We start from the raw sequence: 27792 nt of genomic DNA on the forward strand, positions 1-27792 counted from the left end.
GTATGTTAAGATACATGTGCACCCTCATAGGGCAGGTGTGCTCTCAGCCACCGTACAGTTTCCCTTGCTAGAAAGACAATAAAGAAGGTGTGTGAGTGTGTGTGGGTCTTTAAATCTACCATTTAAAATAGTTTTATCTATCTATCTATCTATCTATCTATCTATCTATCTATCTATCTATTTAATTCATTTTGAGACAAGTTTTTATTGTGTAGCCCTGGCTTGGAACTCTCTATGTAGACCAGCCTGGCTTCAAACTCATGGAGACTCATTTGCCTCTGCTTTCCCAGTACTGGGTCCAAAAGCATGCACCATGATGCCACTGCATTTTAACAAACCTCAAATGCACAGTTTAGTGCAACTCTCACACTCATCCATCTTTGGGTCCTTTCCCTCTGCCAAACAGAAAGCCTGAACCCCTTCCTTTCCTTCCTCCCTGCTCACTTTGTGTGTGTGTGTGTGTGTGTGTGTGTGCTCGTGAATTGGCTAGGTTCTCTGTATACTGGGATCAAATGGCATTTGTCCTTCTGCGTCTTCAACACTATTCTTTTATTATTACTTTTGGACAGTACTGGGCACTAAACCGAGTAGCCTCATGCATGTAAGGCAAATGCTCAGCTACGGAGCTACAGCTCTCCCAGTACTAGTCCCAAGAGAAGGGCCAGAAATTCTTTCACACTGAATAATATGCCACCTACCTGATTTGGTTGCTCCTATCTTTTATTTTTGTTTATTTATTTATTTAAGACTCGGTTTTATTTTATGTGTATATACATTTTGCTTGCATGAATGTTTGTGTACCACTTGCATGTGTGGACCCTTGAGGCCAGAAGAGGGCATTGTGTCCCCTGGAGTTGCAGTAACAGACAGCTGTAAACCTCCATATGGGTGCTTGGAATCAAACTCTGGTCCTCTGGAATAGCAATCAGAGCTCTTAACCACTGAGCCATCTCTCCACCCCCCCCCCACTTTAAAGACAATGTCTTGTGTACCCTAGGCAGGTCTCAAAATCATGTAATGGAGGATAACCTTAAACTCCTGGCCCTCCCGCCTCTACACCCTGTTGCTGGGATTATAGACACAAACAACCATGCCTGGTTTACCAGGTCCTGGGGATGGAACCCAGGGCTCCGTGCATCCTAGGCAAGCACTCTCCCAACTGACTTACCTCTGGGCCCCTCTCATCTTATAATGCTTGAGCATTTGCTGCTTGAACATGCTGTGCAGATCTCTGGAGTCAGAAGTAAGGTTGGAGATGAGATTTATGTCTATGCTTAATGCTCCCATAGCACCCCCCGATTCTGACCAGCAGCATTCTCAGAAGGGTTCCTATTTCTCCACACCCCCTCCTTCCCTCTCTCCTTCCTTCTTTATAATAGCCATTCGCATTAGTTAATTTTATTGTTGCTATGACAAAATGCCTGAAAAAAATTACTTATGGATGGAAGGGTTTGTTTTGGGTCGTGGCTTGAAGGTGCAGTCTACCATGGCAAGAGGTCATGGTGCAGGAGCTTGAGACAGCAGGTCACATGACACCCATAGTTAGGAAGCAGGGAGAGATTCATGCTGGTGCTCAGCTCACCTTTTCCTTATGTGGCAGGACTCCAACCCATGGCATGGAAACACCTACATTTCAAGTGGGTCCTCCCATCTCAATTGACCCAGTCTAGAAACTCCCTCACAGCTGTGTGCAGAGGTTTGTCTCCTGAGTGATTCTGGATGCTATCATGTTGGCAATCAATATTAACCACTGCAAGTCCATGCTTTTCAACCTAGCACCTACACATATCCCTTTTAAGCCAGAACTTCCTAACTCTTGTCCCTATAGGCTCTTGGACTTCTCATAAGGCAAACACACTCAGCACAACTTCAGAAGTCCCCATATTTTTAAATACCATCCTCGTGGAGACGAGGTGGTACCTCACTAGCGTAGAGTTTCAAAACTCAGCTCATTAGGTCAAGATTACAAGTTTCACTCCATGGACCCATCTAAATCCATATGCAGACACCATTGTTACAGAGACCAGGCAAAGGATGGTGTCAGATACTGGGCTAGCTTTATTCATTAGGGGAAATAACTAAAAAAGAAAAAGCAATGATGAATGTGTCCCCATAGCTGTCCCCCAGGACTGATGAGGAATTGTACCCACATCCTGGTTCCCAGGGAGCAAGCAGAGGCTGCAGCAGACCCCAGTGACAGGTTTTAGGTGACACAAGCCACTTGCTGCCACTTCAGAGGCACAGAATGAATGGTGTGGGACTTACCCCTCTGCACCGCTTGAAGCCTTCCTTGGCCATCCTGCCAGTGGCCCACTCTTTCCTAAGAGCCCATGCTTATAGTAGTCTCTTCCCTCAGTGAGAAGTGTGGTCTCAAGTGTGTGCGCTGTATATCCGGTGAAGAGGTCTGTCTCTGAGATCCACAGTTGTTCTTCCTGGGTCTGAGACAGGAGTTTCCTTGCATCCAATTCGTAATTGATCTTGTGCTTCCTGGGAAGCCCATGCAGACAGTCTGATGTGGGAGCAGCAAAGGTGTGAAGATGGGGTAACTGCCCCTCTGTCTTTTAGTGAGGCTGGCCTGGTTGAGGTCTGATGGCAGGACTGGGGGTGTGGCTGAGTTGAGAGAGTGCACACATGAAGCTACGAACTTGATCTCCAGCACTGGATAAACACGGTGTGGTGGGGAATCTGTAATCCTAGCACTTGGGAGATAAAAAGGGAAGGAAAGACGTTACAGAACATTCTCAGCTACATAGTGAATTTGAGGTCTGCCTGGGCTACATGAGATCCTGTCTTTAAGTAAGTAAACAAACGGTCTGTCTAATGGGAAGATGCTGCTACAGGTGGCAGCAGCATGGCTAGGCTAAGGCTGGACAGAGGGAGGTCAAAGTGAGCTTGGGGAAAGGCAAGTCTCTCTGATTTCTCTCTTTTACCTAAGAGTTTTCTTCAGGAGTCTGGTCTCCCTAAGATGGTACCATGGGAACCATCTTACATAGGTACCATAGGTGCAGGGGAAGCCCTAGGTAGATGGGCTGTAACTGGGTTGAGGGGTCGTAGAAGAGCCAGGAACGTTGGGTTGGTTTTCACCATTTGCCTTCTTCTTTTCAGGTTCCTGGGGGAAGCCAAGATCCCACTCCAGGAGGTCCTTGCCACTCCCAGCCTGTCTGCCAGCTTCAACGCACCTCTGCTGGACACCAAGCAGCAACCCACAGGGGTAAATGCCTGCACTCCTCTGCCTATACCCAGCTTCTGTTTGAGGCCTGCTGGGCCCCTGCCTGTACCTCATGTCAGGGGCCAGCTCCTGAGAGTTAAGCCTGAGTCTCCTTGGCTATAGCTTAGGGTGTAAGAAGGGACTCATGGTTGGGATATGCAGGTCTCAATGAAGCCTGCCACACCCCAACTTGGCTACGTCTGAGTCTGGTCCATTTGGTCACCTCCTGTTCTGTGTTCCAGTCAGCCTTGACTGGCTCCGTAGTCTGTCTGGCAGACTGCCCTTCTGCATTGTCAACCCATTTCTCCAGATGGGAAACCTCTGAGTCATCTGGGTCACAGGTCACCAGGGGAGGGAGGGAGACACCTGGGGCCAGTCAGGACCCCTTCCTTTCCTTCTCTTGTCCTTCTAACCCCTCCCCGGCTTTCCCATGCTCTCCTAGTCCACACAGCCCATTCCCAGGGCTCCTTGCTGGCCTCCTGTTATTTTTAGTGGTCTAAATATACACCACAGGGTTCTTTCTTCCTGGTCACTAGAATTCTGGGTCTGCCTACATGCCAGGATACACAGGTGCACTGCTGACTGGGACATACTTCTTCCCAGTGAAGCCCGTGTGGCTGTGGACTGTTAGCCCTCACAGACAGGCTGTGTGTGTGTGTGTGTGTGTGTGTGTGTGTGTGTGTGTATCGGGGGATGGGGGAAGGGGACAGGTCATTGACTGGTTGGGAGAGTCAAGAAGGGGTTCATTTGGACTGGGTTGAATGGGACTACACTGGGTCCTCACTGGGAAAAGAGAGCAGCGGGGGTCCTAGTGACCAGGTGTGCAAATGGGGCTAGCACCCACAGTTCATCTTAAGACTCTTTGAGAGGAAGGCTCTTGAATGGCCCTAGCCTCTGTATTCCAGAACTGGCTCCCGAGGCAGAGTGCCATCCTGCCCCAGATCATGTCATTCCTTGTAGAGTTCCATCTTGTCTTGGACGGTGCGCAATGATGCTGTTTTGCTATAGTGCAGTGTTTTCTGAGATGGCCTTAAACACCTCCTGAGTCACCTCTTGCCTCCCCTTCGAGCTCTCCGGTCAGTTAGTACTTTAGTCTAGGAGGCCTTGAGAGGCTTTTGCAGCTAGCTCTTCTGGGACCCTGAGGAGATTCCTAGCTGACTCTGCTGCCAGGAGCACCAGAGGAACACCAGGGGAGCACCAGGGGAGCGCCAGAGGAGCACGAGGGGAGCACGAGGGGAGCACTGGGGGAGTAACACAGGAGCACCAGGGGAGTGCCAGGCAAGCATGAGGGGAGCGCCAGGGGAGCATCAGGAGAGCACCAGGGGAGTGCCAGGGGAGCACCAGGGGAGCATCAGGGGAGCACCAGGGGAGTGCCAGGGGGTGCCAGGAGAGCACCAGGGGAGCACCAGAGTAGAATCAGAGAAGCTGAGATGCCAAGTTCTCTGTGATGATCAGCCCTCGTGTCAGGGATCTGTCTGGTGCTTTGCTGTTACCCCTCGGGTCAGAGCTGCCTCCTCCCCACAGCCTTTCATCAAAGGGTCTTACTTCCATGCTGAGGTGTTTACATTTCTCCACTCCAGCTTCCAGTGTCTATGACACTGATGGTTTCTATACTTGCTCCTTCCCAACTCATTCTGTCCTGGGATGGAACCGTTCATCCAGGTTTCTGTGTACTGGGCCGAGGAGGACTGGCAATCATCTGCATACCCTGCCCTTGCTCTGGCTCCCATACTCTGCCTGTACTTCATGCTCACTAGCTGAGAACCTGTTGCCTCCTTTCCCTTGGCCTGAGACCCCAGGCTGCCCATAGAGCGTGAGCTTCACAACTCTTTACCAGCAATCCGCTCTGAGTACATGAGAGCCCAGAGGTCGTGGATGGAGAGGAGGACTGGGCCCTGCTTAGTGAGCCACCAGCTAAGTCTGCACAGAGGTGAGAAGAGGTGAGGAGTGGCAGGGAGAGGTAAGGGGAGGCAGGGAGAGGTTAGGAGCCCTCCTTGCTCCCCGGGATGAAGTCCGCATCTCTTGGAGAAGGTCCAGGAACAGATGTCTATCCCTACAATAGCACTGACATCCCAGAGCGGCATAGGCAGGTGGAAAGGACCTCTGAGTGGGGACTCTTGCTGGGATATGATGTGCTGTTTGGTGGAAGCCTTTTGCTCCTGGGAGCATCCCCAGTGTCTCGAGCAGCACCATTGGCCTCCAAAAGGTGCACAATATCTGTTTTTTTAAATGAATGATTAAATTAATGGATGAATGACAAGCGAAATACATCAGGCAGGGCTGTCATTGCCTGTTGTCAGATGTGAAGCTGGGCTGGGCTGGGCTGGTCCAAGCAGGCACCCCTCCCAGGCATGGCTCTGAAGGGCCCTAGGTTTTACTTAATGCTCTGCTGCTACCACCTTGAAATTCTAGATAACATTTTTAAAAAGGCCTGCATATTTCATTTTGCACTGGGCCTGGACTTGGCTGGGGTGGGGGGAGCCAGTGTGAAAGTTGTAGACTTTATATTTGTTGAATTAGGTTCCTAAGGTGATCAGTTCCCTGTTTTCCTACACTGCCCCCTGGATGACCTGAAGCTCAATATGTAGATCTGGCTGGCTTTGAACTCAAAACTCAAAGAGATCTTCCTACCTCAGCCCCTTGTGTGCTGGGATTAAAGGTGTGCACCACCACACCTGGCTCAGATTTTCTTTATTTTGAAATGATTTAAGAGTAGAAGCTGGGCTGGGGCGATGGCTCAGTCAGAGGAGTGAGGACCTGAGATCCATCCCCAGAACCCACATTAAGTAAGATAGGAATGATGTGCTTGTCATCCTGGCTCTGGGGCATACTGACCAGCTAGCCTAGCCTAATGGTGAACCCTAGGCCAACAAGAGACCTTATCTCAAGAAACAAGATTGATGGATCCTGAGGAGTGATACCTTAGGTTGACTTTGACCTTCACACACACACACACACACACACACACACACACACACACACACACACACACCACTACCATCACCACCACCAACAAAGAACCTGGGTATGATGGTTTAAACCTGCAGTTCCAGAGCTTGGGAGCCTAAGACAGGAGGATTGCTGTGAATTTGAGGTCGGCCTGAAATATATAGTAAAATCAAGTCCAGCCTAGAATACAGAGCAACATATTGAGAGATTCTGTCGGAGAGAGGAGAGAAGCTTCCGAGAGCAGTTCAAAGAACTCTGTGTCCTCTGCCACTTGGGCTTGCGTCACCACCTCGTAGCCCAACATCCTAGACACCAGAGTGTATTTTTTGAGTTGAAGACCTTCTCCAACGTAACTTTAGCATAGCTTTGACAGGGATGACAGCAATATTGATCTGGACTTTCTGGGCCATAGACCTCCTGGAATCTCATGAGTTGTGTATGTTGTATGTAGTTGTTCATGTGCATCTGTGTGCACCAATGGAAGCCAGAAGTTGATGCTGAATTGTCTTTCTCCTTCACCCTCCACCTGTTATTTTGAGGCAAGGTCTCTCACTGTACCTGAAGACCATGGCTGTGGCTGGGCTTCAGGGATTTCCCTGTCTCTACCCCATCAGCGCTGTGGTTAGATTGACATGTACCACCATACCTAGTTTCTACGATGCTGGGGATTTAACCCAGGGCTTCGTGCTTATTATTGGAACCTGAGCCCAAGTTCTCTAGAAGAGCAGCAAGGGCTTTTAGCCACTGAGCCATCTCTGCAGTTTCTTCTTGTTCTTTTGATGTTTTTGTAATTTATTGAGAATTTCCTTGCTTTCCCCAAAACAAAAAGATGGTCTAGGCTTATCTTGTACAGGTATCTCTCCAAAGAGCGCAGCTTGGCTTTTGTTGAGGTAGAGGAAAGATAACCAGTTGTGAAAAATCCAGGTGCCCAGGTTCACTGAAGCCGATTTTCAGCCATAGGAGGGAGGACTCTCGGGCCTAGGAGTCTGTTTCCCTCTAAGGTACCAGCTGACGATGTTAATATGCGATGCTCAAGCGGCGACACCTGGTGGTAGCTTCCAAACATGCAGGGCTAGTAGCATCCAAGCCTTGAATGCGGGATTAAAAGGGTGCCAGTTGCCTCTGGGCTCTTTCCTCAGTGTTGTGAGCCCAGCTGATGTCTGTCCTGCTTTTATTAGTCTGTCTTTCTGTCCCTGGCCCCCAGTCTGTACGATGAAAACCCGAGAGCTGGGTACAGTGGGAGCTGGAAGCTTCTCAACCTCGGGGCAGGGTTTGCCCTAGGTGTCTGGATGCTCTCCTCACTACTGATTATTCACAATTCACAAGAACTCACCACTGTTATTGTGGCCAGTATTCCCTCCTGGAGTCTCTCAGATGAAGAGTATGTCAGTAAACATTTGTAAAGGATTTTCCAGATCTTGGAAAAATGCTTGCTGTCTATACCAAGCTGTCAACTACTTGTTTAAAAGGTGGAGGTGAAGGGACTGGAGAGATGGCCCTGTGGGTAAGAGCACTGTCTGCTCTTCCAGAGGACCTGGGTTTGATTCCCAGCATCCACATGGCAGCTCACAACTATCTATAACTCTAAATCCCAGGGTACAGTGCTGTCTTCTTCCCTCTGTGGGCATTGAACACACACGGTACACAGATATACATGTAGGCAAAACCCCTGGACGTAGAAAACAGACCTGAATAAACCTTAGAAAGACAGAGGGAATTATATCCACATGGGAGGAATGAGAGAAGACGGAGAGATCTGTTCCATGTCTTGGGTGGCCATTGTCTCTTCCCTTGTGTGAGGATGTGGCAGGGAACAGCTTCCGGGGGGCGGGGTAAGATGGTGAGTGGCACCTGAGGGTGAGCTGCAGCTGGGGCAGAGCAGTGCCCAGCTGAACTGTCTGCATGGAATGGGGGTGATGGTGAGCAGAAAGTTGGGGGACTTCTTCCCCAAACCAGACAAATCCTGTAGGACAGGTGGGATCCCTCATCCTATTTCAGCCTCATGAGACTTATTGCCCTGAGAATGCCCCCTTTTTTCTTTTACAAACAAGGAAACTGAGCTTTTGTGAGGTTACACAACTTGTTCCATGTCTCACAGTTCCTGAATGAGGGAAGCTGACCCAAAATGATGTGCTCATAACTGACTGGCTTTGCTTGCAGGTTCCTGGGTGACTTTACTACAGCCTCCTGCAACCCTGACCCTGTTAGAGCCCAAAACCATGGAGAGGGATGGGAGAGCTAGGAAGGATGGCGGAGGAAGGATGTCGGTTCTCCTGCATACTTACCCGTTGCTAACCCATCTCTTCTAGGCCTCCCTGGTCCTGCAGGTGTCCTACACGCCACCCCCAGGAGCTGTGCCCTTGTTCCCACCACCTGCTTCTCTGGCACCCTCTCCAACACTGCCTGACATGGACATGGTGGCTGGTGAGGAGCCTACCCACCCCCTGATAGGGCAGGGTCCCCCAAAAGATGGCCAACAGGTCTCCTCAATCCTGGGGTTGGGAGATGGCTGGTGTGGAGACAGAAGTGGTGGGTGGGTGGGTGGGTGGGTGGAAAAGAAGAGGCAGGAGACAGCTCCCTAACGAGGCTTAGGATGGAGACTCCTATTCCCCAAATCTCAGACGCCTGGGAAGGGCAGGGTCTAGTCTGTGCTCTCCACTGCCCAGCTCTAGAGATGAGTGTGGCCTAATGCTCTCTGCCTGGCACCCAGCAGTGATAGACTCTAAGGGAAGAGCTACTCACCCCACCCCCACCCCATGAAAGAGCCCTGAGCCAAAGTTAAGGGACATGAGTTTCCATCTTGCCTTTGACAATGGGCAGCGTGGCTTTGGGCTGGTTGGTTATTCTGGGTGAACAGGTGCTGATCTGTGAGGTGAGCAGACTGAGGGAGTGAGCTGGCTAGGTCCTGTGCCTGCCTCAAGCTTCCGCTGGGCTCCTCAGGTGGAGATGCAGGCGGAGGAGCCTGACTGGCCAGTGGGGCCTGGAAAGCTAGCCTGACAGGGCAGCCCAGGTTAGAAGCAGCTGAGAAGAGACAGTGAACGTTTGCTTAGGAGAAGGTTCTAGAGTTTATCTTCTGGTGAAATGGGGGAGGGGCACAGAAGCAAGTTATAAACTCCGAGCAGCCCTTGCCTTCCCTGGGTAACCCGAAACCTGTCTTGTTAGCCTGTCCTGTGTAGGTTTCTATGGAGAGGGAGGCAGCGGGAAATCTTGTTGGCTCAGCACTGCCCAGGCCTGGAGATCACTGGGTTGGGCATCCCGAACTGGCCAGAGCTAGCTGGACTAGGCTCATGGCTAGGGCTGATTCTGGTTTGGGGGAGGGATGAGGCTCAAAGGTCCCCAGATGCTCTGAGCTTGACCAATCAGAGGAGGTGCCCAGCTCTGCCTGGTTGGTAATGAGAAGAGCTGGCCAGTTCTGAGCATGGTACCCACCCAGGCTGGGTGGGTGAGGATATCAGAGGCGCGGGTGGGGCTGCAGAAGATGGGCTTCTCTCATCCCAGCTCCTCCTGCCTCTCCCCACTTGGGCTATGCCCGGCTGCATGCCAGGTGGGGGACAGAGCCGGGCTGAAACTTGGTCCCTGCTCAGTGACAGCACCATGGACACACGATACTCTGGGAAGAAGTGGCCGGCCCCCACGGGTGAGACGCGGCCAGACCCTACCACCTGTAACTGTCTTTTCTGGCAAGGCCAGAAAGGCCTGTCCTCAGGGCTGGGGAGGGTGGGTCAGGGCCATCCTGTCTTCTTTCTGCTGACTAACTACTCTCTGTTTTCAAGGGGCCAGCGTTGCCGCTGTCCCTCTTTGACCTCATCCATCCTGGGGACGGGCGGGCAGGCTTAGGGAGTGGTGTCACAGCATGCATGCTCTTTGGTCCTTCCTCTGTTGGATGAGGCCTCAGAGCAGGGCCAGCGAGACACCATGCTCATGAGGCACCTGTCCCCACAGACACAGGAGGGGAGGAAGACCCTGAGGACCAGGGGCTGACTGGAGATGAAGCCGAGCCCTTCCTGGATCAGAGTGGTGCTGGCGGCCCAAGGGGACCAACCACACCCAGGAAGCTGCCTTCCCACCCTCCTCCCCACCATCCAGGGGGGAAAAGAAAAAGAAGCTCTGCCCCACCTAGAAAGCTGCTGTCGGACAAGCCACAGGACTTCCAGGTGATAAAGGGGGGCCCCTGTGACCCCTGTCTCCTCCTTTAGTCCATCAGCAGTTGCTAGCATCCTGGGCCTGGCTGGGTTGACTAGCCTTAGGATGTTTTGCTGGAGCTCCGGAGGCCTCCCATGAAGAAGCTAGGCTGCCCTGGATGCTGGCAGCTGAATTGGGAGTTTGTGTTTTGGGGTCTCAGAGCATGTCTCTGCCCAGTCTCCAGGAGTCTGATGTACAAACAAACGAACAATGAGTGAATGAGATTAGCCTTGCTCTGCATCTCCTCTGTTTGGGTACCTGGCCTAGGGCTGGCTCCCTGCTCTCCATCCAGCAAGGGCAGGCATGAGTAGCTCCAGCAGCAGCAGCAACATCAGGGTCCTCCGAGCTTTTCCCAAGATTAGTGACATTTATTTGTTTATTGTGTGTATCGGGGTGGAGCATACAAGTGCCCCTGTGAGAAGTGTGGCGGTCAGAGGAAAGCTTGTGGGAGCTGGTCCTGGGGTATGAACGCAGACTGTCAGACATGGCAGCAAATGCCTTTACCCACAGGGTCATCTCTCTGGCTTAGTATCTAAAAAATTTAAAATTATATATTTAATCATATGTGTTATGTCTCTGCGTGTCTGCACATGCGTGTGCCACAGCATGTGTGGAGGCTGGAGGACAACTTTCTGCTCTTCCTCTTCTCCCATCTCCCTGGCCCGGTTTTGGATTTTGGAGACAGGGTCCCGTGTTACTCAGGCCAGCCTCTAGCTCACTGTGTGCTTGAGAATGACATTGACCTCTTGATCCTCCAGCTCTGCTTCCACAGGACTGGATTTAGGTCTGTATGGCCATCAGGCCCAGCCAAGGTTCTCAGAGAAGTAGACCTCTGTCCCCATTCAGAGCTGCTGAACCAGCTGCCTGAGTCTGAGGAGTTGTGTCCAACAGGAGGAAGAAAGATCATCCCAAGGTCAAGGCTAACCTGTGCTACATACTGAGTACCAGGCCAGTCTAGTGACAGAGTAACCTATTTAGAAAAACAATAACAATAATAGGGTAGGCATTAATAGGGTCTCAGATGGGACCTGTCCTAAGGAAAGTAGGGCTGGATTTGTCCCAGGAGATTTCATGTAGGTAGCGTGCTTAGAGGTGTCCCACAGTTCTTATGAGAAACTATGGGCTTTTCTAGATGCAAGGAGGAGGTTGGTAGAAAATGTGATTGTTTTTGTGGTGTTCTTTCTAGCAGCTTTTGGTAGTTCTCCCAGAAGTCATCAGAGAGCTGGTCCTGAGGCTCCTGACTCTTGGGGCCAGCAGGTGGCCTCCCTTCTTTTTTTTTGCTTATCCCTTCTCCTGACTTTCAGATCAGAGTCCAGGTGATAGAGGGGCGTCAGCTGCCTGGGGTGAACATCAAGCCTGTGGTCAAAGTCACAGCTGCTGGCCAGACCAAGCGGACTCGCATCCAGAAGGGAAACAGTCCACTCTTCAATGAGGTGAATGCCCTCGGGCATCAGGCAGAACAGTGATAGCCCTTGAGTAGAGGGCCATTATCAAGAGAGCTGATACCAGGGCATGTGTCCAAGAGTGTTCTCTTGTGCTGCCTACTTTGAATATGTGAGCCAAGACCAATGTAGATTATCAGAGGACGTGGAGAGCCCTGCTCCCCACAATCCAAACATCCTTGCCCTTGAAATGCTACCCTCTGTGAAGTAGAGATGGAACAGCCAGGCATAGTAGATTCCTAGACCTTGGCACTGTCAGCTGAGCTCCACTAGTCTCAACTCAGGCTTGAACCTTGGTGGGTGTCCACAGCCCCTCTGCTTAGCCTGAGGGTCAGAGACACTGATTCCCCTTTCTATTCTGGACCAACAGACTCTTTTCTTCAACGTATTTGACTCTCCCTCGGAGCTGTTTGATGAGCCCATCTTCATCACGGTAGGTCTCAGTCATCAAAGTATTCTTCATGGGCTGTGTGATGCGATATTCACAGACATGTCTGCCCTTGTGCCTGTAAGTCTGTGTGTGTGTGTGTGAGAGAGAGGGGGGGGTTGAAGCTTGACTCTTGGGTGATTGGATGACTCCCAGAAGCTCTGCCAGTGTCAGATAAACACCCGCGTGCCTCAGGTTGGAGGCCCGGAGCGCCTGGCTTTTGGCTTGCTTTCTTTGTCTGTTCTGTGGTCTCAGATTTCCCCATGCTGCTGGGAAGGGTTGTGTGTTAAATGTCTGGGTCCACCTCTGCTGTGTTCCCATATGATTCTGCACATGCTCTGTCATTTCCCTGTGCCTTTGTCCCTTGATTTGTGAGGTGGAGGTCATGTTAGTATCTACCCATAGGGCTCTGTGAGGTGAGACATTGCTGAACTTTGTTTCTGGGATGGAGATGGTTCCAGCTGCTGGCTGCTGTTGTCTGGGAGGGGCCTGGTCAGAGCCATACTCTCACAGGAAGACATTCTTTCTTTGCAGGTGGTGGATTCACGCTCCCTTAGGACAGATGCCCTCCTTGGCGAGTTCCGGGTAATTGTTTCTTTACTTGGAAGCAGTCAGTTCTCACTTCCCCTACAGGGCCAGGCTATGCTGGGAAAATCTAGTTTCAACCCATCTCCCCCAAACCTCCAACTCAGAAAACCGTTCACCAAAGGTAGAGAAATAAAATATTTTATTTTAGGAAGAGTTCTCTTCTTATAGTTCAGGCAGGCCTCAAACTTATGGTGATCTTCCTGCCTCAACCTCCAGCAAGCTGGAAGTACAGAGGAGTGAGCCACCATGTGTGGCCTCCCTTTTATTATTAATTACGCATTTGTCAGGAGGGGATGTGTGTGATAGGCAGTGTCTGGGACTGGGAAGACAGAGGGAGTCAAGTGTGTGGAGTGCACCTTCAATCACATTTCTGTAGTCAGGGAAGGGGCTGGAAAGCACCCCCACTCTAGCATGACACCCCCACCTCAGCATGACACCCCACCCTAGCACAGCACCCCCACCCCAGCATGGCACCCCCACCCCAGCACAGCACCACACCCCAGCATGGTACCTCCATCCCAGTACAGTACCCCTACCCCAGTGTGGCACCCCCACCTCAACACAACACCCCCACCCCAGCACAGCACCCTCACACCAGCACAGCACTCCACCCTAGTGTGGCACCCCCACTACAGGCAGAATTTCTTTGTGTCTCAACAGCTGCTCCCAAATAATCACTAAGAGGCTTAATATTAATTGTAAATGCTTGGCTAATAGCTCAGGCTTGTTACTAATTAACTCTTACATTTTAAATTAACCCCTATTTCTTACCTATGCTCTGTCACATATGCTCTGCTCTCAGTATGACAAGTTCATCCCCTTCTCTCCACATCTCCTCCCAATTCTGAAAGACCTTCCTCCTCTTCTTTGGGCTTTCTTTTTTCTGCAAGTCCTGTCTAGCCTTTACTTGTCCAGCTATTGACTAGTCAGCTTCTTTATTAACCCAATCACAGTGACACATATTCATACAGTGTAAAGGAATATTCCACACCCCCATCCAGGCACAACACCCCCACTCTAACACAGAGTCCTTCCTAGGCTCCTGTGGAAATTAGGGTGACCATCTGTGTGAGTTAGTTCTCTTTATTCAGAGTTAAAAGCAAATCTTTTCCCTCTGTGACATCCTGGAGCTTGGTACCCTCAAAGGTCAGGCTCCCAGATGTCTCTGGCCTTCCTTTATATTTTTCTTTGGAAGTGGAGCTTGGGTCCTTGAATGGTTTCCCACAGCTTCAGCTAACTTCCTTTCTGAAAAGATACACTGCAAAGAGCTGGAGAAAGTACTTACACTCCCATTTTTCTGAGGTCAGCGTGTGACAGAGAGGGAGCAAACTCTACACTTGTCTCCAGCAGAGGGAATTAACCCCCCCTAATAAGATCCCCTTTATCTCTGCACCCTGGAAGGGAAGCAGCCCAGTCCATACCCATGGCTATCTCATGTGTCTTGGTTACTTTTTATTGCTGTGATAAGTCACCATGACCAAATCAACTTATGAAAGAAAGCATTTAATTTGGGCTCACAGTTCCCGAGGGTTGTTCCATGGTCATCACGTTGAGGAGCATGGCAGCAGGCAGGCAGGCATGGCTGTGGAGCAGTAGCTGAGAGCTTACATCTGATCTACAAGCATGAAGCAGAGAGAGTGAATTGGGAATGGCTTGGGCCGTTGAAACCTCAAATCCCACCTTCAGTGGCATACCTCCTCCAACAAAGCCACACCTCCTAATCCTTCCCAAACAGTTCCACCAAGTGTGGACCAAGCATTCAGATATATGCGTCGTGGGGATCATTTTCACTCCCACCACCCTTTCTCATGATGCAGTGCTCTGTTCCCTGACTTTATCTTTCCCACGGGTCTGGAGTGGAGTTCTCATGGGTATCCAGGAGAAGGAGCCTGCCCTGGCCTATGTACTTTTCTTGGTGGCCAGGAGTTGGACAATAGACAGTCCACCTCTAAGTTAGTGAGTCCTGGAAACCCCAGGGTGAATTTAACAGATCTTACAAAACAAAAAATTGGGGCTGGAGAGATGGCTCAGGGGTTACGAGCACTTACTACACTTGAGGAGGACCTGGGTTTCATTCCCAGCATCCACGTGGCAGCTCCTAACCATTCGTAATGCCAGTTCCAGGGGTTCTGATGCCTTCTCTGAACTCCACAGGCACAAGGCACATATGTGGTACACAGGTATACATGCAAGCAAAACACTCATACACATATAATGAAAGTAAATAAATCTTAAAAATATATTAAATGGCATTATGTAGCTATCCATTCAGCTCTTAGATAGATTGCTTAATCTGTTAAAAATTTATTTATTTTCATTTTATAGATATGGTGTTTTGCCTGCATACGGTCTGTGCTTTGTGCTTTGCTTGTATATACGTGTGTTCTGGTTTGCCATTTTTGTTTTTTAGAAGTTGAAGAAAGGCATTTATTGGGAAATACATATACAATAGGCACATAGAGAAAAAGACCCTCTGCAAAGTACAGGAGGGGACTCAGGAAGTCAAAATATCCTTTGTTTGATTATGCCCCCTCTCTATTTCAGATGGATGTGGGCACCGTGTACAGAGAAGCCCGTGAGTTTCTATCCCTTTGGCCAAATCCTGGCATCCTGGTCCTAGAGCTGCTTGGAGACACTCATTTTGGGGGGGAGGAACTCCCCTTTTTCTTCCTGGTGCTTTTGAACTTGGAGGGGAGAGGGTCTGCACTTGGAAGGGAAGGCAGGGATTTCTCTTCCATGCAAAGCAAGCCCTCAGGAGCATCGTCATTGGGCTTCTTCAGGGGTGACTATCCCAGGTTATGGCTCAGAATCACTTTATGCTTTTCCTTGTTTGCCTGGTGATTTACCAAAGAAATGGGGGGAAAAGGCCTGTGTTTGGCTTTTATTACCTCTTGTAGAAGTTCTCTTCTCTGACACACAAATGTCCAAAGTACTTTTAGATTCTCAATTAAAAAAAGAAAATCTCCGAGACACTCATTGTCCAATATCAATAGTCACGGATGGTGTCGTGGTGTCTTTAATACTCCAGGAAATCTGGCCCTGCTGAGGAGCCAGCACATCCTGTGGAGAGCTCTTGGTTTCACACATCCATGGGGTGTGAAGTCTGGCCCCTCTTCCTGTCAGGTCTCCTAAAACGCGGCAGACAGGACCTTCCTCTCTCTCCTGCAGGACACGCTTATCTCCGCAAGTGGCTGCTGCTCTCCGACCCAGATGACTTCTCTGCAGGGGCCAGAGGCTACCTCAAAGCCAGCCTGTGTGTGCTAGGGCCCGGAGACGAAGCTCCTGTGAGTATGCTCCTCACAACACCTGGTCCAACGCCATACAAAACCCCTGGCTTGGTGTCTTCTTCTCTGAAAGGGGTGCATGGTGATCCTGAGAGCTGTATAACACGCAGATAATATAAGTAACGAGCAAACCACTCGAAACTCTGCTGCTTGGAAAGAGCTGTTATTAATTAGCATCACACATCCTTCTCAAAGGGCATGCATGTCTAGTTTTCCTTTGGCCAAAGCCAAGTTGTTCTTTTAACGCTCGGTCGTGGCCTGACTTTCTGCCTGGGGAGATTTTGTGATCATCTTGACCTGTCAGGGAGGATGAAGTGAGAGGCGGTTTGAGTTGGCAAATGTCAGCATCTTGCATGTTTGAGAAGAGGCTCAAATCCTTATGGAGGACAAATGAGGAACTAATTGGACTTAAATGGAAATGTTTTTTGTTTGTTTGTTTTTGTTTTTGGTGTTTCTGGGGATTGAACCCAAGGCCGTGCACGCATTGACTAGCGCTCTACCACTGAGCTACATCTCCAACCCTCCTTTTTCCTTTTATTTTGAGACATGGTCTCACTAAGTTGCTCAGACTGGCCTTAGTTTGCCTTGTAGCCCAGGCTTTGAACTTATGAATCTTCTGCCTCAGGCTCCCTCACTAGCTGGGATGATGAGGCCACACTGTCTGGACTTTCTTGCAAACGGCAGAATCCTGTAGTATACGTAGAACACCATGTTAGGGTGAGGGCTGTGTGGTGAGGCCGTTGTTTTCAAAACTCTCAGTAGCCATGACACAAGAGGAGGCATGCGGCTGTGCAGGAGTGTGGAGATGGGCAGGACAGGAATGGCAGCGAGAGGTGGAGGCCCAGCCTGCAGAGTATCTGGAGACTGAGTAAGGGAGAGAGGAGGGGTGGAGGGGGTGAGAGGAGGGCAGCTCAGCCTCTTGAAGGTTGTTGGAGCAGGAGCTAGAATAATGGGCTAGCCTGGAAACACTCATGAACTCGGAGGTAACAGAGAAGTACACCCCACATTCAGAAGAGGAGCCACGGGCCATCCCTCTCTCTCGCTCCACTGTCAATGGGCGTGTTGTGCCCCTCTCTCCTCCACCTGGTTCAGCCGTCCCTTCTTCATCGCCCTCGTTTCTCCCTCCTGTCTTCTGTACTCCACCTTCTTTCTCCTTCCCCAGAACCACACACTCAGTCCTCCTCTTCCAGGAGGCCCTCTTCCTCCGTCTTTCCGGCTGCTCTCCCCTCCTTGTAGACACAGGGAATTAGAGGAGATGAATATTTTCTTCTAATTTGAGATGAATAAGGTGAGGAGTGTCTCCCTCATGGGCACTTGCTCCCGAGTATGCTCCTCGCAAATATTTGCCACAGATGCTGAAGTGGGGTTCGGCGTGGGAGACAGGCCGAGCAAGCAGCAGGCCACAGCCTTTTTGGTTAGCTTGCCAAGCAGTAGGCTGCTGGACCAGGCTGACCTCACTTCTTCCTGTCCCTCCACTGCCTACCGGCCTGCCCCAAGAAGCCACGAGGTGGCCCATGTTTACCGTTGTGCAGTGTTGCTGCCTTCGTTTGCATAGCTACATGTTCTTTCTGCAAAGGAGTGAGATCTAGGAAGCAGAGCCTCACTCCACCTTAACTGGGGTGCCTCACCCTTTAGCACCATGCTGACTCCGGGGTCACTGGGTCAATATTTGTGTGAGTGAACCCACACCCCTGCAGATGGAGCATCCAAACAGTTGCAATTACCAACTGCTGTCTCACTGGAGTGGGGGTGGAGTACCCGGGAAAGGGGGCTCTCGCAGTTGGCGTGGATGCCTGCCGTGTATGCCTGTTGACAACAGTTAGTGTTGAAGATGGTCCACCATGCAACTAGGGAGTGTGTGTGTCATGGTCCCCACTGCTCTGTTGAGGTCTAAGCCAATCGAAGGCCTAAGAGGTTCAGGAAGGACCCTTCATTGGAGTCCATGGTATCCAGGGTCTGGTGAGGGATCCTGTGTGTTTTCTTTGTAGCTGGACAGGAAGGACCCTTCTGAAGACAAGGAGGACATTGAAGGCAACCTGCTTAGGCCCACTGGTGTTGCCCTTCGTGGAGCCCACTTCTGTCTGAAACTCTTCCGGGCTGAGGACTTACCGCAGAGTGAGTGTGGCGCCCCTTCTGGAGGCCGACAAGAGGCTCCTGCCTGGCGGTTTAGAGCATGGACCCTGAACCACAGTCTACTTCATGGGGAAAGGAGAGGCCTAGGCCGCTATCCCCAGGGACTACCCCGCTGTTCATTCCCTTCCTCCTTTTGATCCGGCTTCCTCCCGTAGGATCTGTTAGTGTTGCCGGTGATACCCTGCCTTTTGCTGTCTGGCTGATGTTACAAGCCCTTATTTGATATACCCCTCCTAACAGTGGTGTTAGGTTTGAACCCAAAGCCCCACGCTTGCACTCAACAAGAGCAGCTGGATTCTAATGGAAAGCAATACATGCAGGAGGTCTTGGGTAGCTGCCGCAGCCTTGAGAGCAACAACTGCCCAGTAGCTCCGCTCAAGCTTTCCCTAGCCTGGTCTGGTGGTCTTATGGAAACGGGAAGTCTTAGACTATACATTGGACCTTTTTAATTTTCTATTTAAAGTAAGATTGCCCTACAGGATGGCCTATGGGTGAACCACTGTGGTCCTGATATTAACGCCACCAGGCACCCAGAGTGTTTCCACTGAATCAGCCCCACAGTCGGTCACTACATGTGACAGGCTCTGAAGCCTGATGTGAGGGGACAGTGACAGATGTGTGTGTTTGGGGAGGGGCAACTGCTTCTAAGCTGCTGTTCTGAGATCCTTCTTCATGGGGAGCCCGAACTGACTCTCTCATGAAGGACCACAACCTGTCCTGATACTGCCTGGAGACACAGGGATAGCTGGGGCTGGAAGCGGGCTAGAGGCTACCAATGAAGGAAGTGATGTGGGACGGGAGGGGGTTGGAGGCTAGCATTGAAGAAGGTGATGTGGAACAGTGGGGCCTAGGAGGCTTAGCAGGTGGGGGCCTAGGAGGCTTAGCAGGTGGGCAGAGACATAAGACAGTTGATTCAAGAAGGGAGAGCTGACAGGCAGTGACCCATATATTGTGGGGACATTAGGTATAGAGGAGGCATGGGCAAGCGGTGACAGATGTGTCTCTTCTCCAGTGGACGATGCTGTGATGGACAACGTCAAGCAGATCTTTGGCTTTGACAGCAACAAGAAGAACTTGGTGGATCCCTTCGTGGAAGTCAGCTTTGCTGGGAAAATGGTGAGGAGCAGGCATCCAGGGGGATTGTAGGAGGGAGAAGGCCATGGGGTGGAGAGTCCAGACAGAGCAGGGTGCCCCTGGCAAAGGTGCAAGAAGAGGGGCCTCTGGAAGCAACATACCCAGGTTGGCTCTCTAGGCTGCTCCCCCCTGAAAATGGACAGGTGTGCCCCGATGTCCAGGCTGTAAGTAGCTGTGACTGAACAGAGAGGATGGGTGGACAGAGAAGGGGTAGATGGTGGCAGAGAGAGGAGGATTTGGGAGTATGGAGTAAGCGTGTGGGGGCAAGAGGTGAAATACATAAAGACAGAAATTAAAAAATGAACTTGTTTATTTATGTGTATGTGTTCGTGGGTTGAGGGCACAGCCACAGTGCACATGTGCACAGAGGATAACCTATGGGAGCTGGTTCGCTCATTCTCTCTCAGATGAACTCAGGTTGCCAGGCTTGGCGCCAACCACTTTTACCTGCTGAACCGTCTTGTTGGCCTGTAAAAAATGTTTGTGTGCATGATATGTGTTTGTTTGGGCAGGCACGCCATGGTGTGTGTGAGGTCAGAGGATATCTTTGTGGAGGTGGCTTTCATCTTTCCCTATGGGTTCTGAGGATCAAACAAAGTTTACCAGGCTGTCGGGTCATGTGTCAACACACGCACACACACACACACGCACACACACACACGCACACACACACACGCACATACATACACACACACATGCACACACACATACATGCACACACACACACACGCACGCACGCACATACATACACGCACGCATGCACACACACATACATGCATGCACATGCACGCACGCACACACACATACATGCATGCACATGCACGCACGCACATGCACACACACCCCTCATTTTAAACTTAAGGAACACGTGGTTCGCTTGTCTTTCCGAGTGAGTCTGGCTGATTTCACCTAATAGTGCTGTCCAGTTATACCCACTTTCCTTTGACCGCCATGATTTCCTTTTCTTTAAGGTTGCGTAGAACTCCAGTGTATTTGCACCACGTTCTCATTTCCACTCATCTGTCAAGGCAGGGAGACTCTTCCTCAATGTGTGAGGAAGCATAGTAATTGTTTTCACACAGTTATGGCAGAAGGCAGAGAGAGAAAGGTGTCTGCTGGTCAACCAAGGGGTCACTTGTTCCTCCCTTCCTCCTTGCAGCTCACCCTCCTGCCCAGGTAGTAGCACCTGTCCCTGTTGATTCCTGTCCCACACCCCACAGCTTCAGCAATTTTTTTTGTAGGTATCACAGTATCTCCTGCAGCTGTGACCACACCCAGGCTCCAGTGCAGCGTAGCTGCAAGGGACTCCACATAGCTCTTTTTTGGCTGATTCTTCTCTTCCCTGCCAGACATCCTCATGCCTCTGATCTATTCTACCTGGGGCCCTTTTGAGAAACTCTCCCCCTAGGTACCTTCCTCATAGGAGACTCCATCTTAAGGATTCCACCGTCCAAGGTGGAGTATGTGGGCTGGCCTCTAATCCTCTTTTCCTCTTTCACAAACACATGCCGAGTCTAGCTCTCAACCTCAGCCATGCATCCAGGACCAGCCCTTCCTAGCCACGGTGTCTCCACAGCCAGTTTCTCTCTCTCTCTCTCTCTCTCTCTCTCTCTCTCAGGATCACACAGCAGTCACTTCTCTGTCATCTCCCAGTGCAGGACAGGGACTTTTTGGAGAACCTAGGCCATTTCTCCAAATCCTGGAGTTTTCTGATTGTTTTCTCTGGCATTTCCTTACTCCTTTGGCTTCTGTATTTCCTGGGCACTGAAGGTGGGTGGTTACCTTCGAAGGATTTTGCCTGGAGCTCACCACAGGCTGTGCTCCCTACATTGTGCTGCAACACGACAGAAAGCCACAGTGCCCTGTGTCCCATCCCCCTTGGTTAGTCCTCTACCTTCTGATCTAACCTGTATAAAGGTAAATGCCCCTCTTTGCAATTGACAGCTACTCCTAGGGTGACATCTTGATTCCCTGGGGATGTTCAATGTCCCAGTACCTTCTGACCTGATGCACCAAGTGTCCACTGACCTCTGCCTGAATAAGTCACTGCTTGGGGTTTACCCAGTGCCCATTTTCTCATTTCTAGCTCTCTGTTCTATTTAAAATTTTAATTTTTTTGAATGTGCATGAATGAACTTGTGTGTGTGTTGCCTGTCCTTAAACATGCACAAAGGCTGAAGGAGGCTGTTGGGTTTCCTGTTCTGTTGCTTTCTGTTCTTGATCAGAATCTCTTGCTGAAACTGGAGCAGGTTGTCAGTATTGAGCCCCAGTGATCCTCCTGTTTCCGTCCTCCACAGGGCCAAGGTTATAGGTGCTTGCAGCCAAGCCTAGCTTTTTACATGGGTGCTGGGGATTTGAACTCAGGTTCTTACAAATGTTCAGAGAGCCCTCTTTCCCTCTGAGCCAGTTCTCCTTGGACTTTAAAAATACATATCTTTTTAAAAAAATTTTGAGATTATAGTATAATTACATCATTTCTCATTTTTCTTTCCCTCTTCCAAAACCTCCCACAAACCACCCTCTTTCAAATTCATGGCCTCAATTTTGGATAACCAATCAGTATGCTCTTTCCTGGGAAAGACTATTTATCTGCATCCCAGCATTCCTTAGTTGCCTGTAGTTCTTCGTCTAGGGTTGAGGCCTCATGGACTTTCCCCTTTCCATGTTAGCATGTGTCACTCTTATTCAGGTCATGTTTAGGTAGTCGTGTTGGTGAGACTTCATGGGCATAGCTTTTGACACTCCTAGCAGACACAGTCTCACAGTGAAATCCCCGTCTGGCTCTTACATCTTCCCACCCGCTCTTCGGCAATGATCCCGAGCCCTGGAAGCTGTGTTGATGATGCCTCAGTTGGGCCTGGACTCCACAACTCTGCATTTTGATTGGTTGTGGTTTTCTTTAATGGTCTCCATCTGTGACAAAGAGAAGTTTCCTGATGAGGGTTGATTTTGGCAAGCCTAGAACTTGCTTTGGATGAGAATGAACTTTGAAGCTGAGGATGATCTTAAACTTTTGGTCCTCCTGCCTCCACCCCTGGAGTTCAAGGTTTATGTGGTGCTAAGGATGGAGCCCAGGGCTTCATGTGTGCTAGATGAACACTTTCCTAACTGGGCTACAATGTCAACCTGCCCCTGTCCTGTTGGCTGTGGGAGCCTCTGTGGTACCCCCTCACCCTCCAGAACCTAATACAGAGACTCAGGAAAAGTGTCCAGTTATTTAGCTTGCCAGCTTGATCCCTCTGAGGTGACACTATTCTCTGCAGATCCTTGCTGATCACAGGCAGGAGTTGGTTTGGGCTTGGGGTCTGTGTGCACTTCTTCAGAGCTGGCCTTCCCAATGGCAGGAGGCATGGAGGAAGTGGGGAAATCAAGTTTTCCTGGAATTCTGTGCTTCAAGGCTGAGGATTTGACTTCTCCATTGACAGTCGGGAAAGGTCCTGTCAGCTAGGAAGCTTGGTTGTTTTACCCATGGTTCTAGCGTGCTGCAGCAGCAGCTCCGTCCCCTCTCCTTCAGGTCGCGTACTTGCCTGGTGCCCAGGCTGAGCGCGCTGTGGTCCCTGTCCTTAGCATGTCACCAGCACCCGTGATCTCTCTGTGCCTTTACTTATCTGATGCTTTCTGATCTTCCTAGACTGTAACATGTAGGGCCCTGCTTGTTTGTGTTTTCTGTCCCCGCCTGGTACCCCACAACCGGCAGGCCCCAGAGAAAATCAACCACACTGAAATCTCTGTAAGTTATAAAGCTGATTGGCCTTTTAGGTCAGGCTTCTTATTAACTAATTCTCACATCTTGATTAACCCATTATTCTGATCTATTTTAGCCATGTGGCTCAGTACCTTTTTCAGTGGGGCAGCTCACATCCTGCTGCTTCGGTGATCTGGGCAGAAGTGGGAGGAACCAGCTTCCTCCTTCCCAGAATTCTCCTGCTCTCTTTACATCATTTCCACTTCCTGTCTGGTTTTCCCACCTACACCTCCTGCCTGGCCAATCAGCGTTTATTTAAAACATGATTGACAGAATACAGACAATTCTCCTGCACCACTAGACTGCTGGTGTCTAGCAGGGGTGGCTTGGGAGACCAGATAAAGTTTAAGCAGGTACCACCCTGTGGTCCTGTTTGAGAGGATGGGGGCTGAGGAGTGAGCTGACAGGGAGGGGCAGCCAACTGCTTCTGTGGTCTTTAGGCCTTCCGCCCTCTTTTCCGCCCTGAGCCCTGTGCTCATCCCCTCCCGTCTCCCCGACCCTCATCCCCTCCTGCCTCCCCCGATCCTCATCCCATCCCGTCTCCCTTGACCCTCATCACCTCCCTTCTCCCCTGACCCTCATCCCCTCCCGCCTCCCCTGACCCTCATCCCATCCCATCTCCCCCGACCCTCATCCCATCCCGTCGTCTCCCCCGACCCTCATCCCCTCCCGCCTCCCCCGACCCTCATCCCCTCCCGCTTCCCCCGACCCTCATCCCCTCCCGCCTCCCCTGACCCTCATCCCCTCCCATCTCCCCTGACCCTCATCCCCTCCCGCCCCCCCTCATCCCATCCCGTCTCCCCTGACCTTCATCCCCTCCCTTCTCCCCTGACCCTCATCCCCTCCCTTCTCCCCTGACCCTCATCCCATCCTATCTCCCCCGACCCTCATCCCATCCCACCTCCCCCGACCTTCATCCCCTCCCGCCTCCCCTGACCCTCATCCCATCCCATCTCCCCCGACCTTCATCCCCTCCCGTCTTCCCGACCCTCATCCCACCTTCCCACCATTCTCACCCCATTCTTACCATTCCCAATTTCTGTCTCTGGTTCTAAGCTTTTACTTTACTTGCAAGCCCTAGGGTTTTGCTAGTGTCCATCCAACCACACTTGGATGTTTCTGCATTTTTGCTTAAGGACACTTGGTGGCACTGTTACCCAAGATGTAGCCAACTACACAGTGGGTGGAGCTACTCAAGGGAATGGTATGGGACAAGGAAAGAGGCCTTTCGGGCAGGACAGATGCTTTAGACTTTTTTTTTCTGGATCCAAGAATGAAACTCATTTATTGTATTGTGAAAAAAATAAGAGAAACAAAACAAAACAACAGAAAAAAGGAAATGAAAATGTCCATGTTCCTGGTCTGTTCTCTCTGTGGTTCTCACTTTCCTTTTCTCAGTCCTGTGACTGAAAGGCGAGTGGGGCTCAGCCTTGGCATCTTGACTGTCATGTTGTACATGAGGCCTTTCCTTCATCTGTTTAGTGCCAGGTTTGGGGAGAGAGGTGCTTCCTCCTTTTGTTAGGGTTCTCCTGTTTCAGTGACTTCAGAGTGTAATTCTGTTCCCCAAGTGTGAAATGGATAAACCAGTTCCACGTGGGATTAATTCAGGAGGGTTGTGGGCGGCAAGCCTGGTGTCAGCTCAGGCGTGCTGCAGGCAGGCGGTGAGCCTGGTGTCAGCAATGTGTGCTAAACCAGGGCTGCTGCAACAGAGCCATGCAGAGGAAGACTGTGAGGATCTCAGAGGAAAACATGTCGGGTGAGCCGTAACAACCCCGCCCGTTTCCTTTAGACGATGCCTTGGTAGCCCTGATTGATTGTTCAGCGTGACTTTGCAGATGCTGCGAGAAGCAAGACCCAGCTCTGTGTGAGCAGTTTGGTACAGCTCGTATCATCCAGCCTTCCCTCAGGTTACACAGCCCAGCTTGCCACTCTGTCAGGTGAATGCACAGTGGTGCTGATCCTACTGTATGTATGGATGCAATTTCAGCTTTTTACTTTTTAGTAAATACCTGGGTCAGCATACAGACAAAAGTCTTTGTCCAAGTTCTGCTTTTCCACAGGAAAGTTTCTAGAACAAGGATTATTATTAGGTCAGAGGTCATAAACTTTCTTGGTAAAGGCTAAAGCCAAGAAGCTGTGTTGGTAGGGCCTCCCACTGTGTATATCGGAGAATTTTTTCATTTTTATTTAAAATTTATATTTACTTTTTGATTAGATACTGCTTACATCTTCTATATATGGTTGGCCATCTTATCTATCTATCTATCTATCTATCTATCTATCTATCTATCTATCTATCTATCTATCTCCATCATCACCATCACCATCATCTCCCCTTGCTCTGGTCTCCATTCAACAACCCTCTTCTTTCCTTCACAGATGAGTTTCCTTCATCACATTTTGGTTTCCTTATGTATATATCGAACGTGAGCATGGATTCTCAGTTTTTGCTGCCCCAGTCTGTGTTTGTGCACTGTTCACTGCTCTATCCTTACTTGTCTGCTCTGTGCTGTAAAATAGAAACAAGGCTTCTTTCTCTTCTGTGCACATAGGGTCTCCTCTTTTGGAAGCTGCATTGCACTCCACTGTAGGTAGGCCATGCTTTCTTTAACTCACCCTCTGTTGGTGGATACCTGGCTTGTCCCAGATCCCTCCAGCTCTAGCCATGCTGCAGTAAACACGGCCACTCTGATCACACAGGTGTTTCTGTAGAGAACACCTGGAGGAAGGACTGGCAGGTAAAAATGAGTTAGTTTGGTAGCTCTCAGCTGCCTCCCCATGGGAGTCAAACTATTTCATTTTCTGTCACTAGCAAAATACAGAGTGTGGTTTCCCTGCAGTTTTGCTGACATGGGTGTCGGGAGAAGGAGGCATTTATAGGTCTGGGGTGGGAGTAGAAACTCTCCAGCCTACTTCTGGTCCAGTGCCTTCACATGCTCCCAAATGATGGTGGCCGCGTCTCTGCAAATGTCAGTCCTCCTTTACCTGCTGCTTGTCCGCTCTTCCTCTTTCCTCCGCTAACACCTCTTCTGCCCCACCCTGGCAGCCTATGACTGGGCTCCGTCTACAGGGAGGAAGATAAATGTGAACAGGGGCTGGAACTGGATAGATGGGGGCAGAGACGGAGCCCTCACCCCAGGGAACCCAAAGTCCTGGATTTAATTCAAATACTCATTATTGAGATAATGCATTTTAATAAAATTCTTGCTTTGCATGTGACAAATCTGTAAGCGAAGCCTGTTCACTATTGCTAGGAATGGTCTTACTTGTCTTCCAAAACTTACTGAGCCTCTTAAAACTTGTTATTTATTTGTTTGTTTTCGTGTGTGTGTGTGTGTGTATGTATGTGTGCGCGCGCGCGTATGTTGGTGTCATCCTCAATAAATCTTAACCTTATTTAATTTTTTGAATCAGGGTTTCTCTATTATGTAGCCCTGGCTCTCCTGGAACTTGCTCTGTAGACCAGGCTGGCCCTGAACTCACATAGATCCACCTGCCTCTGCATTGAGTACTGGGATCAAAGTGTGTGCTGCCACCACCCCCAGCCCTTCATCATATTGTTTTGAGATAAGGTCTCTCCCTGAACCTGGGACTGGTTAGACTGCCTAGGCAGGGAACCCCAGGGATCTTCCTGCCTCTGCCTCCCAAGAGCTGCGATGACAATTGTGTGCTAGCATGCCTGGCTTTTATGTGGTTCTGGGCATAGAACCTAAGTTTTCATGCTTTTGTGGCAAAGATTTTACTCACTGAGATCTGGTCAACTGAGTCTTTGCCTTCTTCCACACTTGTGGGTGCAGGCTGCCCTGGGACATCATGGAGGCCTGACTTGGAGCACTTTCCATTCTTGATACGTTTCTTGTTTGTAACAAGACAAATACTTTTCAGGTAGTATTTGTCTGAGGCAGGCTGTGTCTTCAAAGTTTTCTTCCTTCCTTCCTTCCTTCCTTCCTTCCTTCCTTCCTTCCTTCCTTCCTTCCTTCTTCTTTCTTTCCTAACTGGGAATTGAATGTAGGGTTTTGCTCATGCTGGATGAGTGGTTTACCACTTTGTACATCCCCAGTGGTTTATGGGGTTTGTATCTCCACTGAATTCTGTTTCTCACTTGAGTGCTGATGTATAGGCCTGGGTACCTGACCTTAATGGGAGGTGGGGGTGTGGTTGAGTCCAGGCAGAGCTGTGGTTTAGGGCAATGAGACTGCAGCATTTGCACTAGCCGCTGTATCCTGGGTCTTCTCTTCCTTTGAGCCTTGTCAGTACAGAGCGTCCCTGATTGTGAGCCTGCCACACAGGCCCTGAGACCTGGGGTCTCAGGCTCAGCTAGAAGAGCAGCTAGTGTGGCAGAGAATGGCTTCTGGGTGGATTGGTCACCACAAAGCTAAAGGTCCACATAGACTCCCTTACTCCTATCTTTCATGTCTCCTAGCTCTGCAGCAAGATCCTGGAGAAGACAGCCAACCCTCAGTGGAACCAGAACATCACATTGCCCGCGATGGTGAGTGGTCCTGGTGGGACGCGGAGCATCTCCGTCCCCCAGTTCTTCGGCTCGGTGAAGGGTTGTTTTCTTTTAACTCTGCTCTCATCTGGCTCCCTTTCCTTCCCCAGTTTCCCTCTATGTGCGAAAAAATGAGGATTCGTGTCATGGACTGGTAAGTTCTAGATCTTTGAGGGGGTGGTCTCCATCAGTTCTTCTGTCTGTCATT

The 27792-nt window shown here is 50.3% G+C and overlaps 1 protein-coding gene across 16 annotated transcripts in view; it reads left to right on the forward strand.

Annotated features, from left to right (window-relative positions):
• Nucleotides 1–27792, forward strand: part of Dysf (dysferlin) — a 204419-nt gene that overhangs the window by 54825 nt on the left and 121802 nt on the right. For 8 of the 16 annotated variants that reach the window (XM_048416689.3, XM_048416694.3, XM_048416691.3 and 5 more), the window contains exons 4-16: nucleotides 3106–3211; nucleotides 8467–8581; nucleotides 9702–9794; nucleotides 10100–10311; nucleotides 11644–11772; nucleotides 12152–12214; nucleotides 12743–12793; nucleotides 15341–15371; nucleotides 15965–16080; nucleotides 18069–18195; nucleotides 19226–19329; nucleotides 27516–27584; nucleotides 27695–27738. In XM_048416689.3, coding sequence (XP_048272646.3) covers nucleotides 3106–3211; nucleotides 8467–8581; nucleotides 9702–9794; nucleotides 10100–10311; nucleotides 11644–11772; nucleotides 12152–12214; nucleotides 12743–12793; nucleotides 15341–15371; nucleotides 15965–16080; nucleotides 18069–18195; nucleotides 19226–19329; nucleotides 27516–27584; nucleotides 27695–27738 — 1260 coding nt within the window. The remainder of the gene's footprint in view (nucleotides 1–3105; nucleotides 3212–8466; nucleotides 8582–9701; nucleotides 9795–10099; nucleotides 10312–11643; nucleotides 11773–12151; nucleotides 12215–12742; nucleotides 12794–15340; nucleotides 15372–15964; nucleotides 16081–18068; nucleotides 18196–19225; nucleotides 19330–27515; nucleotides 27585–27694; nucleotides 27739–27792) is intronic. The other 8 variants (XM_048416696.3, XM_048416702.3, XM_048416700.3 and 5 more) reach the window with 1 other exon arrangement.

Source organism: Myodes glareolus, chromosome 6 (assembly GCF_982192425.1).
Source record: "Myodes glareolus chromosome 6, mMyoGla1.1, whole genome shotgun sequence".
NCBI lineage: Eukaryota > Metazoa > Chordata > Mammalia > Rodentia > Cricetidae > Myodes > Myodes glareolus.